The sequence below is a fragment of the Lipotes vexillifer genome, unplaced genomic scaffold (genome assembly GCF_000442215.2).
Source record: "Lipotes vexillifer unplaced genomic scaffold, Lipotes_vexillifer_v1.1 scaffold118, whole genome shotgun sequence".
Taxonomy (NCBI): domain Eukaryota; kingdom Metazoa; phylum Chordata; class Mammalia; order Artiodactyla; family Lipotidae; genus Lipotes; species Lipotes vexillifer.
The window spans coordinates 985,338-1,001,455 of NW_006790289.1; the positions used below are offsets into that span (position 1 = coordinate 985,338).

General features: G+C 37.0%; 1 protein-coding gene across 1 annotated transcript in view; it reads right to left on the reverse strand.

The window, feature by feature from the left end:
- The window catches only part of THSD7A (thrombospondin type 1 domain containing 7A), a 449,214-nt gene that overhangs the window by 275,093 nt on the left and 158,003 nt on the right, over positions 1-16,118 (reverse strand). The window contains exon 2 of the mRNA XM_007463528.1: positions 2,069-2,900. Within this exon, the coding sequence (XP_007463590.1) occupies positions 2,069-2,900 (832 nt within the window). The remainder of the gene's footprint in view (positions 1-2,068; positions 2,901-16,118) is intronic.

The window sequence follows — 16,118 nt, forward strand, 5'->3', positions numbered from 1 at the left end:
CATCGGCAGGCGGACTCTCAAGCACTGCGCCACCAGGGAAGCCCCATATTATTCTTATATATAATTGTCAAATAAGATAAATATTAAGAAGCAATTTAACATAATATTTAATTTATACCCTAGTAAGTTATAACATCCATGCAACTACCATTTTATTGGAATAGATATGGTATTTCTAATGGAATATAGCACCCAGCAGAGGATCTACAGATTTTTATATCTATTTGCTTACAAATAACTGGATGGAAATATCAGGCTCTATGCAGTAGTAGCTACTACTCTAATTATACTTTTAATTGAGTAGTCAACATGAAATTAAATGTCTACAGCGTATTAACCTAGCGACAGCAGGAGACAACTCAAGTTGCCTTGGAGGCTTATTCAATTACATGGTGGGAGCCAAGTAACCAATATAATGTAATACTTCAGGAAAAGAGATCAGAAAATCACCAGGAAAAGGACAGTCAGAAAAGAATTAAACAGGGATTGAAATTAAAATGTCCATGACACAGAATCAGAGGTGAACACACACACACACCCTCTCCCCCTCCCCCTCCCCCCCCTCTCTCTCTCAAGGAGTTACAGGGAAACTGGGGAATGAAGGCAGGAGAAGCAGCCTTTAGCAAGACCAGGAAAAGAGTTGGATTGATGACCTCAGAACAGAGAGAGAGCAAATTACTGTACAGCTGAAAGAAAATCCAATTGTGTATGTACAAAGAGGGAGTAGCAAATATCCTAAAAATAGCGACCAGAACAATGGTATGATGAGAGAAATTGTCTTAGGCAGATACATCAATTGTTTGTTTACTCACTTATTGAAACTATATCCTGCTCCAAAAAGGCTTTCAGTCAGCTTTCAAAATCCATAGATAGAAAAATCATTAGACAAGAATGAATGAAAGAAAATAATGAGGGTGAGAAGAACATGAAGCCAGTGGGGGGTATTAGTAAACAACACGCATGCCACACAGTGCTACTTATGTTTCCAAGGTAAACAGGAAAACGTGATCTATTACAAGATATCCAGGGGCCATAAGGAAAATGATCCAGATGCTCACCAGAAGCACATGGGTTGAGACTTCAGTGAAATTTATCTTATGTGTTTTTAATCAAGAGAACAGACTGTGCAAGGAGTAAATGACACTTCCAATGTCATTTCTACAATAAATATGATATAAAATTCTGAGTGATGTTGCCATAATTTCTCTCAGTTCAGTCCAAATCATAGCTGCATAAATATTTCAGGAGAAGCAATTATGCAAATGATCCAAATAAGCCCCTCCCAGATGGTCTGGCTTATCCAAGAGCAAAATTTAGAATATCCAGAAAACATAATACCCTTTAGATAATCCTCAATGAATATTTTCACAAGAAATAAATCATGCATGAGAAGTCTTTCATAATATAGTCATTATTTACCCAGAGATAATTTGACAAATAATTTCTGTCTAGACAATGCAGTCAATTAATTACATGTTTTCTAAAGTAAGCTACTCATGATTAAATAACCTTTACTTACCTTATTTTCTGCTGGTTTCCCTCTTCTTCTCCGGGGAGAGTTATTCCATTTTATAAAATGTAAAAGGAACTATTCTTAGGTATAGCTCCCTGGATGGTTGTTTAGATTTTGTTTATACGGTAATTCTGAACATGCTATAAACTTGGGGAGACTATAAGTGTGCCTTATTCTTACTAAAATAAGTATCTGAATTGAAAATTCCCAAACTCCAGCTCACTACATTTTTTTTTCCCCCATTATAGGTGAAAACAGCACTGCTGACCTAAAGAAGCAATATCATCTCATGGAGAATCTCTCATGCTTTAGACTTTGACAGGAAAATTTAAATTACCTCTAGTGGTATAGTGCCTAAACATGTACAAAACAGAGGTAACTTCAGGAAAACCACAAAGGTTTAAAAGTCTTCAAGTGGAAAATGTCCCACTTGGGGGTAGCTCATTCTAGGTGTACACGTATGAATTCCAGGACTTAGTACAGAAGGTCTTAAGTACTCTCTAGCCCATGGTCTTGACAGAGAGACACGCTTATTTAATGGTAATAAAATGTTACCTCAAAGCAGCAGCTTTCCCCGTCTTGTTAGTACACATAACTTCTCTGGTCTGGTATCCAATCTGGATGTCCCAATATTTGTTCTCTTGTCGGTTCTGTCTGTTTCTATTTCTCTTTTTCTTGATCAGTTCACGGGCCTCCGGATCCTTCACTCCTTTCCCTCGGTCCTTGCCCCGTTCTTTATTCTTCCCACGTCTCCTTGCTTGTCTTACTTGCCTCGAGTGGGGTATTGAGCACGTGCTCCAGGGCCCCACCTGCAAGCTGTACATGCTCTCTTCAGCTTCACAGGCACTGGACTGGCACACCTGAAACTCAGTCAGATTTGGACAGCTTGAGCCTCCAAACTGGGGGGGCGCCACCACATGACGCGTCCGGTGCTGGAGCCCACTGCCACAAGTCTTGGAGCATTCCGACCAGGCAGAAAACTCAGACACAATGCAATCTTGCTGGCAGGGGATGAGGCAGGCCTGTTCCAGAAGAGGTTTGGGCTCAAAGTACTCACAAATGATATCCTCCGCAGGGATGTCTTTCTCTTTCTGGATGCACATTATCTCTCGCACCTGAATGCCTTCTTCCCCTTTAACGCACTCAAGGGGTTTCTCCAGGCTTTTTGAAATCACAGGCTGACAGTGATTCCAGGGTCCCAGCCTCCAGTCGTATAACTCTTTGTGCCAGTCACAAACTTTGAAACAATTTTGCTGGTTACTGGGTCTCTCAGCCTGCTTGCAGTTTGTATGCAACGTTGTCCATCCCTCCACATGAGCACACCACACAGCCCGGGTCTGAATGCCTCCTGGACCACATTCGTCTCCCATGCATCGGCCCCATGGACCTAAAAACGATACAAGAGTTAACAGTGCTACTAGATGAAAACTACAAATTACTTCACTTCCAGAAAGGCACTTCAAGATCTAGTACATTAACTTCCCTGAAGTGTTATAAAGTAGGTCTCTGCACATGACTGTTGGAAAGTAATGATCTACACTCAGTATTTTTGCAGAAGGGGAACTATGTCACAGGGTCTATATAAGGTAACTGCTGGGACAAGTTCATTTTGAGTCCTTTTGGGATTACTGAAATTTTGCTTTTATTCATTTTCTTAATTTAAAGTAGGCGGAGAACGCTTGGCTCATTAAGAACCCTTGCTTAATTTTAGGTAGGTAGAGAACCTTTGCTCACATTAGAAACTAGTCACAGTGAAAACCCATTACTCCTGCCTCATAACCATCAAATTCATTTCACTAACTGGCAAAGAAAACGGCTGCTTGTGAAGAGCTTTGTCTCCTGCAGACTTTTCTTTTCCTGGGGCAATTAACTATTTTGTAAAATATGCTCTCTTCCCTCTCATTTTCTGTTGTTCTACATACTATGACTGAAAGAATCTATTAGTTGCATACGTGCGTGCTGACAGAAGTGTTTACCTTCTTGTAACCAAAGCTGGAAAGTGAAAAATTCATTCTATCACATTCTGCCCTTAAATTTACAAAAAAAATTTTTTTATCATCTCCACAGTGAAATAGAAAGATGGGTAAGAGAATTAAAATTTAACTAAAAGATTTTTGGAATTTTCTGCATGTTAAAGGGTTACTTCGAGTTTTATCAATTTATTCATTTCCTAAATATGAATTACTTGGCATTATGGAGCAATTTTATGGAATACTTAAGTCAGTGGCTTTAAAATGAAATGTGGGCTTTTTACCTTAGCATCCTTCTTATCACAGATTGAAACCTACTTATATTTGCATATATCATTTCTTTTTTTAAGGTAGATAATAGGATTCTCAAGACTTTAATAGACAAATAGCAATTTATGTAATAGAGATTACATTATTTTGGAATTTTAAAGAAATGTAATAATCACATAATTACATGGTTTTCAAAATGTGGTCCCTGGCATTTGAGGAATTATTTGATGCAGACTAGAGCCATCTTCAATAGGCTGCGTGGGAAGTGGGCGAGCAGTATACAGGGTCTGGCTCTAGGGTCACTCAGCCCCACCCCACTCCCTTCCTCCCTCATTGCTGCTTCCCTAAGAAAAGCTCCATTATTATTATTTATTTTTATGTATGTTGAGATTATACATAGATTTTGTCTGAGAAGAGGCTTCTGTCGCTGAGAAGTAAAAACCACTAAACTACACCAACAGATTCACTCTATGAATGAGGAAAACAAGTGACAAGGAGGGGAGGTGACTTGCCAAGTTCACATCTTAAATGAATAAAAAAACCATCCTGGATTTTAGACTCCAGTTCTGACTTTTATTTTTATTATTTATTCTAGATTTCAGAGCTTGAGACTTAGATACTCCTATACAAAATGATTAATTTACAAAGAAAGAAATATGAAGAGTGTGCTTATATTTAAACATTTAATTTTAACTAGGAAGATGTTTACAACTTGAAGATGTTAATTTCATTACAAATGGAATGATGGAGTTGTAAATAGAAAACAGATTGACTGAAAATACTGTGCTAACTAACCACAGTTGCATGAAAATTTGGCATACCTATATCATTACTTTATGAAGTTCATATGCATATGTAGAGAATTACAGGTGGCTTAAAATACATTCAGGGAAACAGCCTTCCCAGAGTGCTGATGTCAAAACTTTATGAGCGGGCTTCCCTTGTGGCACAGTGGTTGAGAGTCCGCCTGCCGATGCAGGGGACACGGGTTCGTGCCCTGGTCTGGGAGGATCCCACATGCCGCGGAGCGGCTGGGCCCGTGAGCCACAGCCGCTGAGCTTGCGCGTCTGGAGCCTGTGCTCCGCAACGGGAGAGGCCCACATACCGCAAAGAAAAAAAAAAAAAAAACTTTATGAGCTAAGAAAGTCAGTGAGTGTATTACATCTGTACACATGGAATACCTGATAATATTTTAATCTTATTTTTAATTTGTCAAAGAAAAATATATATTCATAAATCTGTTGACATTGTCTTAGAGAATTCCTATATATCCAGTTTGGGAATCAGAATGTGGGACCCTTCTCAAGGGAACACAGTAAAATGTATGAAATTTTAGTTAATTCCATAAATCTTTGCTATTTATTCCTTTTCCCCTTCATACTTGAACAGTAATCTTTATTTCTCATCCTAAATACAGCATATAAAGATACGTTTATGTTGGACCATCAAGTTAGGAGTAAGCTATATGCCATTAAGTCTAAATTTCAAAATATAAGGGTCTTGTATTAACTCAAAGTGTAAAACCCAGGTGTAATTCAGGAGAACTTCTTGATATTTTGTTTTCCAATCTTTGATATTAATTATGAAATTAGACTGAAGAATCAGACTAGGACTATTAAGAAGTTAGTCTTTTATCCTCCAAGTAAAAACAAAAAATTTTTATAGGAAAGTTATAGATTTGGCACTTAAAAATATTTAATTGTACTCTTTAGGTAGGTTGTAATATTATTAATGAGTGTGTTTCAACTAACTGATGAAAATTAATATTTTATTACCGAAATCTGAGTATACCAAATGTGGATTGACTTTAAGTCTGTGTGTTATTACTGGGTAAGGAAAACACACATACTAAAAAACAAACCCTCTAAAACTATGAAGCAGAACTATACAACACTAGTTAACTATTACGTTTGAAATTTACCCTAGACAAAATAAGGATGGGTGAAGATATTACTCTTATAAGCCAAATTTTATCAGAAAACTCCTGCCTTTCTTATAAGTTTCTTCAAAAATAAAAGTGAATGCTGGTTACTTTGAAAATGATCCATAGCTTACTAACATCAAATTAGGGAGAGATCCCTTCTTACACATTCTTAGAACACTCCACATGTCTCTCACATCATGTTTACCACAATTTCAATTAGTTTATTAAATAATAGTTTGCCAATATCTGTTCATCACATTAGACTGACTCAGTGGCTCCATAAGAACAGAACTTTGCCTATCTTCTGCAACATTTGGTTTGATCATGTCTTTTAACTTTCATGGCTGGCTTTTGAATGAATTTCCTCAATTATTTTGTTCAGAAAGAGAGAATTTAGTTTGCAGATTTTATTATCCAAGGCATTACGTGGTTAATATCAATGCCAACAGAAAGAAAGAAACTGAGTTCGAGAAAAATTCTACACTATTTCATATACATTGATAATGAATAAGCATTTCTAAAGTTGACTTAGATAACTAGAAAAGCATACATTCTACATACAAATTCAATTCAATTTCCATTCCAAAAATAATATCATAGATTCTATTAACCAGCTAGTAATAGATAACATTGTTGGGTTTATTTTATTCCAAGTATATTTACATTGAGAACCAGGAGATAAGTATCCCAAGAAAATTCTAGAGATCTATAAAAATACTAGGCTAAAGGGGAAAAAAAAAACACATGAAGGCACCAGTGAAAGTAGAGGTGGCAATATAATCACAATTGAACCTAAAGAAAACTCATTCACTTTGCAGGGTACCTTATCCGCTATCATAACTTTTCATTAAACCATGGGTATTGCACTTGTGTCCAATTAACAGACGTATTGGAAAATCAGATCTTCACCACTGCACATCTGATGAAGGGCTGTCTAGTTCTGTCCTCCAAGTAGTCTTAAAATAATCACATACTGAACAGAAAGAGGACCACATCTAAAATTGCTCTTGGCAGCTAAGAATTACCAGCCCAATTAGCTACCATGTTTCAAGAAGTACAAATGTTCTAAAGTGCAGTTTGAAAAGCACAATATGCAAACTCTATCAAGGAAAACATGAAGTCGTCTCCCAAGCACAATATGAGAATATGATATTTAATTCATAGGTCTCTGCACAAATATTAAATTGTAGCCCCACATCTCATATTACTAAGAGTGGGAAATGGTGGTGTTGGAAAGGCTGTGTGTGTCTGCGTGAGTGTATGTATGTGTGTATCAGGATGTTTGTATTTTTAACAAGAATACAAAGAATTTCCATTGGTTTGAAACTTGCTTCCTTTATTATTCTTGTTCACGATTATATACAGAGAACTTGGAATCTCATTGTGCAAAACAAAAGATAGGCACCTTCCTACTTAAGAGCTTGGTAATGTCGCTTTATGGATGGAAATGTATTCCTGCATACAGATTTGCAGGACTGTGTTCATTCAGTATCATGAAAGCACTTCTAGGATGTAGGTTAATAAATACATGTAGAACACTTAGCTTGACAGATTTTATGTAAATTGAGAAAAATATACTGGATATCTTATTCCACTAAAAAGAAGTTAAAACAAATGATTGCATATACAAAATATTTATGTAATTGTTGGACTCACAATACAAATATTTTCACTTGGAACTGATACAGTATTATGCAAAATTGTTAAAACAACTTTAAATGAATGCTACTTGGCTTCGTTTTCCACTGACTAGTGCTTTAAATATAATTCTTAACTCAATTTCCAAAAACGTTGATAAAATAATCAATTTATTTTTATTCCCCCTAAGGAAGATTTCATAACATGCCTGTTCTCTTCACGTCATTCAAAACTCTCTCTTTATGTCAGTCTACAAAAGACAGTCTTTAAAATTTAAAATTAGTATGTTGCCCACCCTATTCAACACTGACTCCTTCTAAGATTGTTTTTCTGTATGTCAAGGGCATGAGAACAATAAAAGGTTGAGTCTATAAAAGGCCACATTATTGACAGGTGGCTAGCAACTGTTCCAAAGAGCCTTATAAAAGATAAACACTATAAAAGGAGCATGAGAAAAATTATGCAAACTACTTTCTGTCCTTGTTTCCTATAAAACTCTCAGATGAGCCAGTTTCTTGTTTGACTAAATATGTTTGCATCCTTCAAATAAGATGGTGCATTTTCCCTCCCGGATTTGCTTATGGAACAGCATGTCCTACTTTACTATGATCAAGGAATGCACAAACAACTTAGTAATATATTAAATTCTGTCTCATGAATGCTGCACAGTATCCTATTTTGAAATACACAAGTCACAGATTTTTTTTTAATATCTTTATTGGAGTATAATGGCTTTACAATGTTGTGTTAGTTGCTGCTGTATAACAAAGTAAATCAGCTATACATATACATATATCCCCATATCCCCTCCCTCTTGCATCTCCCTCCCACCTTCCCTATCCCTCCCCTCTAGGTGGTCACAAAGCACCAAGCTGATCTCCCTGTGCTATGTAGCTGCTTCCCACTAGCTATCTATTTTACATTTGGTATTGTATATATGTCCATGCCACTTTCTCACTTCAGCCCAGCTTACCCTTCCCGCTTCCTGTGTCCTCAAGTCCATTCTCTACGTCTGCGTCTTGATTCCTGTCCTGCCCCTAGGTTCATCAGAACAATTTTTTTTTAAAGATTCCATATATATGTGTTAGCAAATGGTATTTGTTTTTCTCTTTCTGACTTACTTCACCCTGTATGACAGACTCTAGATCCATCCACCTCGCTACAAATAACTCAATTTCGTTTCTTTTTATGGCTGAGTAATATTCCATTGTATATATGTGCCACGTCCTCTTTATCCATTCATCTGTCAATGGACACTTAGGTTGCTCCCATGTCCTGGCTATTGTAAACAGAGCTGCAGTGAACACTGTGCTACATGTCTCTTTTCGAATTATGGTTTTCTCAGGGTATATGCCCCAGTAGTGGGAATGCTGGGTCATATGGTAGTTCTATTTTTAGCTTTTTAAAGAACCTCCACACTGTTCTCCATAGTGGCTGTATCAATTTACATTCCCACCAACAGTGCAGGAGGGTTCCCTTTTCTCCACACCCTCTCCAGCATTTATTGTTTGTAGATGCTTTGATGATGGCCATTCTGACCGCTGTGAGGTGATACCTCACTGTGTTGTTGGTTTGGTTTTTTTGGGGGGGGCAGTACGCGGGCCTCTCACTGTTGTGGCCTCTCCCGTTGCGGAGCACAGGCTCCAGACGTGCATGCTCAACAGCCATGGCTCACGGGCCCAGCTGCCCCGCGGCAAGGGGGGTCTTCCCGGACCGGGGCACAAACCTGTGTCCCCTGCATCGGCAGGCGGACTCTCAACCACTGCGCCACCAGGGAAGCCCTCATTTGGGTTCTGATTTGCATTTCTCTAATGATTAATGATGTTGAGCATCCTTTCATGTGTTTGTTGGCAATCTGTATATCTTCTTTGGAGAAATGTCTATTTAGGTCTTCTGCCCAATTTTGGATTGGGTTGTTTGTTTTTTTGATATTGAGCTTCATGAGCTGCTTGTATATTTTGGAGATTAATCCTTTGTCAGCTGCTTCATTTGCAAATATTTTCTCCCATTCTGAGGGTTGTCTTTTCGTCTTGTTGATGGTTTCCTTTGCTATGCAAAAGGTTTTAAGTTTCATTAGGTCCCATTTGTTTATTTTTATTTTTATTTCCATTTCTCTAGGGGGTGGGTCAAAAAGGATCTTGCTGTGATTTATGTCATAGAGTGTTCTGCCTATGTTTTCCTCTAAGAGTTTGATAGTGTCTGGCCTTACATTTAGGTCTTTAATCCATTTTGAGTTCATTTTTGTGTATGGTGTTAGGAAGTGTTCTAATTTCATTCTTTTACATGTAGTTGTCCAGTTTTCCCAGCACCACTTATTGAAGAGGCTGTCTTTTCTTCACTGTATATTCTTGCCTCCTTTATCAAAGATAAGGTGACCATATGTGCATGGGTTTATCTCTGGGCTTTCTATCCTGTTCCATTGATCTATATTTCTGGTTTTTTGCCAGTACCATACACTGTCTTGATTAAGTCACAGAATTTTTAAAAAAATTCTCTTCGTTTTTACTTGAGCAAATCAGCATAGGAAAAAACCCTAGAAATTACTGCTAATTATCAGGAAAGAAAATTTTTCATAAATCCCATGAACTAAAAGTAACTAGTCTTCATATTTTTCTGTCATCCTATTAGGCAATTAAAAATATATTTAAATAAATTTAACGTCATCCTATAAGTTGTTTTATAATTTTCTTTTTAACTACACAATATGCTATAAAAATAACTCTGTTTCAATAAATGTTGGGGGGCTCAGGTACACACACACACACACACACACACACAGACACACACACAAAGACTGACCCTACTAGACAGTTAATCTCATATGTTCTTCATCTTTGCACAATTAGACCTATACTATGGTTGTATGGCATGCTGTATCAATTTACCATGACTTACCTAATTCTATTTGTGGAAATTTAGGTGTTATAAAAAATTTTTTCCAACACTATACAGAATGTTACAATAAACATCGATTGTTATATATTGGTCAGGTAATTTAGCCAAGAGTTTTGCAAATTTTCAAGCTTTTGATACATCTGGTATTGCAAATGTGTCCACCCAAATGTACCAGTTTGCCCTCCAAACAGCCATTTTTTCCCTGATATCTACAGACTGCTAGTTTTCCAAATTTGGGCTCCTATTGGGGGAATCTGATGTGCTTATTTCCTCAGAGGGTCCATCTTTTGACTATTTTAACTACACAGATAATCTTTATTCCCTTACATCCAATCCTTTGTGTACTGTGGTCTACATAAGACCTCAAACCTTCTGGAGAATTGCTAGTATCCTTCCTTTTTCCAACACTGAAAAGTAAGTTTCTTAATTTTGTATTCATTTTGGTCATTTCAAAGGATTTTTGCTGTGCGTAGAAGCAAACATGTGATCTTAGATGTCTTTCTTGAAATAATCCCACAGATTGGTAAAGTGAATGCCTGGCATACTGTACCATACTATATTATAGTAATTGATTTAATTATAAGTATGCACTCTCTCTAGGAGACCCCCTTGTGTAGATTTATCAACATAAAAACAATTAAATTTTGAATATTCACTGACCTAAAATGGATTAAATTTTCTTTTTAAAGGAAAAAAACGGAGTGCTCATAACTTTATTGACTTGAGTTTTAATTTAATTTCACTTTAATTTAAAATATAACTCTCAAATGACAAATCAGTTTGGTGGATAAGGAGAGACCACTGTGAAGTCAAGCTGAGCTTTCATCTTCAATAAGTAATTAAACTTTAATAAAAAATTATATAAGAGTATCAAATTAAATGTATAAAAATTAGAACAAGCTCTTTAAATCTGATGAGACAATGAATGATGAATCAGTGACTAGGACAGCTGATTTCACAGTTGCCAAATATAGTAATCTATTTTCAGGCCCTATCAACTTGATCTCTCTTACAAAAATTACTTAACCTCTTTGAATCTTGATTTCTCCCATATGTAAAACATAATATAATATGTACCATGTCATTAACTTCCATAGTCTCATAATACTATCTGAACCGTAAGCTATGTATCAATATTATGAGGAATATTTGTGATAAAGTTGTGAAATGCTTTTTTCTCACACAAAAAGATTTCATTTTTATGTGACTTAATCTTTTAAACTCTGTATGCATCAGTGGTGATTTCTTTAGGCTAGACTCCATGCAAGTCTGTTGACCCATGATCTCCTTGGAAGCAGATCCTTCAGCACCAGTCAACCTTCAGATAACTGCAGGCCTGGCCAGTCTTGACCACAGCCTCATAACAGACCCTGAGTCAGAACCACCCAGCTAAGTTGCTTCCAAATTTCTGACACGTGGAAACTGAGATAATAAATTTTACTGGCTATAATCAGCTAAATTTTGAGGTAATTCGTGATGTAGCAATAGATACCTAACACAGACTATGGTCCTTGAAGACATATGCTGCCATAACCAAAAATTTAAAATATGGGAGTGGCATATTGGAACCAGGCAGTGGGCAGAGCTGAAAGGACAGTGAGGAAAGTGTCAGTAAAAGCCAAAGGTACTGTCTAAAAAAAAAGACTGTTAGAAAAAGGCCAATGGTAGCTGCCAGTAAGAACTTAAAAAGAAGTGAGGGCTTCCCTGGTGGCGCAGTGCTTGAGAGTCCGCCTGCCGATGCAGGAGACGCGGGTGTATCTCCTTCGTGATTACAGGACAAAGTAGACTCTCTTTGTCTCATGAACTCTTCACCTTTACAACCAGGTCCTTGGGTACCTTCAGCCTGGTCTCCACTGGACTCCAGATTTCACTCTCTGAATGTCCTCATGTAGCCTAATGGTTTTTGAAAAGATGGGCTGAAGGCCTAAATAGACATTTCTCCAAAGACATACAGATGGTCAAGATGCACATGAAAAGATGCTCAACATCACTAATTATTAGAGAAATGAAAATCAAAACCACAATAAGATATCACCTCACACCAGTCAGAATGGCCATCATCAAAAAATTTACAAACAGTAAATGCTGGGGAGGGTGTGGAGAAAAAGGAACCCTCCTACACTGTTGGTGGGAATGTAAATTGGTACCTCCACTGTAGACAACAGTATGGAGGTTCCTCAAAAAACTAAAAATAGACTACCATATGACCCAGAAATCCCACTACTGGGCATATATTTGGAGAAAACCATAATTCACAAAGATACATGCACCCCAATGTTCACTGCAGCATTATTTTTTTTTTTTTTGCTGTACGCGGGCCTCTCACTGTTGTGGCCTCTCCCATTGTGGAGCACAGGCTCCGGACGTGCAGGCTCAGCGGCCATGGCTCACGGGCCCAGCCGCTTCGCGGCACGCAGGATCCTCCCAGACCGGGTCACGAACCCGTGTCCCCTGCATCGGCAGGCGGACTCTCAACCACCGCGCCACCAGGGAAGCCCAACTGCAGCATTATTTACAACAGTCAAGTCATGGAAGAAACCTAACTGTTCATCAACAAGATGAATGAAGATGTGGTACATATATACAGTGGAATATTACTCAGGCTTAAAAAGGAACGAAATAATGCCATTTGCAGCGACATGGATGGACCTAGAGATTGTCATTCTGAGTGAAAGAAGTCAGAGAAAGAGAAATCTCATATGATATCGCTTATATGTGGAATCTTTAAAAAATGGTACAAATGAACTTATTTACAAAACAGAAATACAGTCACAGATGTAGACAACAAACTTATGGTTACCAAGGGGGAAGGGAAGTAGGGATAAATTGGGAGATTGGGATTGATACATACACACTAATATATATATAATAGATGACCAATAAGGACCTACTGTATAGCACAGGGTACTCTGCTCAAAACTCTGTAATGATCTATATGGGAAAAGAATCTAAAAAAGAGTAGATATATGTATACGTATACATGATTCACTTTGCTGTCCAGCAGAAACTAACACAACATTGAAATCAACTATACTCCAATAAAAATTAATTAAAAAATAAGAAGTGAGGAGAATGTTACAGAAATTTGAGGAAAGGGGAGTCTGATATCATGACAGAGTTTAAGCAATACTGTCACCTACAGTCATGTAAAGTGGAAAGTACACCTTATGAACTGGGTGACCTAACTAAGATTTCCAGTCAGAGTGTTGAGGGTACCCCTGTTTTTTTTTATTAGAATATCTCTAATAAATAATCCCTTCCTTGTCACCGAATCCATGTCATGTCATGAATATAATGGACTAGTGTGATGTGCTTTTTGACAAAAGGCAGAAGTGTTAATTGTCCCCAGGGTAAGGGAGTGATTGCACCTGTTACATAGTCTCAAGTAAAAGCAAAGAGCTTTTGATCCTTTTTACTAATGAGAATTCAGGAAAACACCTTTGCTAGGTCAGTATCTGCATACCAAGGGCCTAACACTGTGTTGATTTACTGTAGTTTAAATACGGCATCTTTCATAGCATTTGCAATTGGGCCTAACACATGGTTAAGTTTACAGCAGCTTGCTGTCATCTTCTATGATCCATCCCGTTTTGTTTTACCTTTTTTAGAAACAACACAGGTCAATTAGACAGGGATATGATGTGGACCATGTCTCCTGTATCTTTTGAATGTTTGATGTGGCACTAATTTCTGTAATTCCTCCAAGGATGTTATGTTGGACCCTAACACAAAATGCCTCACTTCCTACCTACAATTCATCTCAATCTATCATCTCCATCCATCAAAAAGTCAGAGTCTTAGTAACTCTCAGTAGTAAGCTACTGTATGTCAGCCTAGCAGGTGATATTGCAAAGCATTTATCCTCTTGCCCCTATTCCCCACTGGTCAAGGATGGTCCCATGGTCATTAACTCCCTCACAATTTCAAGCTGTGCGTGAGTGAGTGCTAAGTGGATTTCTGCAGGCGCCTTGCACTACAATGTCAGAGAAGCTCTAGGAAAGTAGACTGTTCAGCCTATGATAAGTTGCAGTCAGTTTTCATCTACATGAACCTAGTTAAACCTGTGCAAAACTGGAAGTCACAGGAGTGACTGGAGGTGGAGGTGAAGCCACGTGGATTGGAGATGGCACATAAGTGACATCTCATGCTTAGCAAATGATGGTTTTTGTTTTTCCTCTAAAAATGTCAAACAAAAGTCATCAATCTTTTTATGAACACTATACCTTCAGGACAAAATTGCTAAAGGCTGAAGATGCCTGAATTTTTATCATGTTTATTTATTCATTTAACAGACATTTAGTGTGGGCTTACAATGTGCTAGGTGCTGTGATAGGAAATAAAATAGATATATATTGAGATAAGAAAGCACTACAAAAGGTGGAAACATCAAAAGATGGAAGAATAAACAAAATATGATATATACATAAAACTGAGTATTATTCATCCTTATAAAAGAATGAAATTCTGATACATGGTACAACATGCATGAGCCTTGAAAACTTAGGCTAAGTGAGATAAGTCAGACACAAAAGGACAAATATTGTATGATCTCACTTATATGAGGTACCTGGAACGGCCAAATTCATAGAAACAGAGGCAGAATGTTACCAGGGGCTAAAGGAAGGAGAGATGTAGGCAGAGTTTCCGTTTGGGATGATGAGAATGTTCTGGAGATAGTTACTGATAATATGGTTGCACAACAATACGAATATACCTAGCGTCACTGAATTTTTCAATTAAAATGATAAAAAGGCAAATTTTATATTATGTACATTTTACCACAATAAAAAAAACACATAATGCTACAACAAACTTTAGCCAACAATTTTTATATTCAATCTATAATCTTATAAAACTTTGAGAATTTTCTGGATATAGCAACATGGTGCCAAGGTTCTAGGAAGTTACTGCCAAGTTCAAAGCCTTGGGGAATTCTTAAATTCCTTAGGCCTAGAAGCAATTTATTTGAAACCTTCAAGCAAAAAGGGAAGAGCCAATTATAGACCTAATAGACCCTCCTTGTCTTATTAAACACTGAAAAAAGACAGCTCAGAAATGCCACCGTTATCATCTTAGGTCTAGTGCCTAGCATATTAAATACATAGTTATTATAAATAATATATTCCAAGTTCTTCTGATGATGTTACACTGTGAACTGCATACCTCTATAATTACAATATATTTTTAGCCAGTAATGTGAGATTATGGATATGATCTTCACAAAATGGAAAATCAAAATGAATGGAAGTAACAACCTTTTGACATCTGTGCTGTTTTAATAACCCAACTAAAATATATTTTATTCTTTGATTACTTAGGACATTTTTTTGCACATACTTTGGTTAATAAATATGTACATGTCTTTTACTTTTGTGTGAAGCTCATTTTAGTTATATATTACGATTTAATACTCCCCTGCATATAATAAACCACTCTAGTAAAACAGAACCAAAGTAGATTCTCCCCCTAATGTGATGTTACAATTAATAAGGCTAACACACAAAAAATGTTAATTTCTTCCTTTCACGCACTGGGGCAAGACTGCATTACAGGCAATTATTAAGGATAACAATAAATTCCGTTTTTATCTTCTTACTTCAAAGGACTACAGTTATACATTTAGGAAACTGAGAAGTATGACTTCTTTACAAGAGACTATAAAGCCTTCCTTCATGGTTACCTTAGTCAATGCCCTTATGCATCGCTGTATATTTTCATAATCTCCATCTAATTGATATCGCACTAAATGCTGTAATTAATAGAGTTAGAAGTAAGCAATTCAAATACCTGAAACATTTAATTTTCAACACACTAATCGGTATGTATATGAATGTAATTGTAAATTATCTGTAAATATACTTTTTAAATACAAATGATTTTTGCTAGCAAAATACTTTATCTGAAGCCA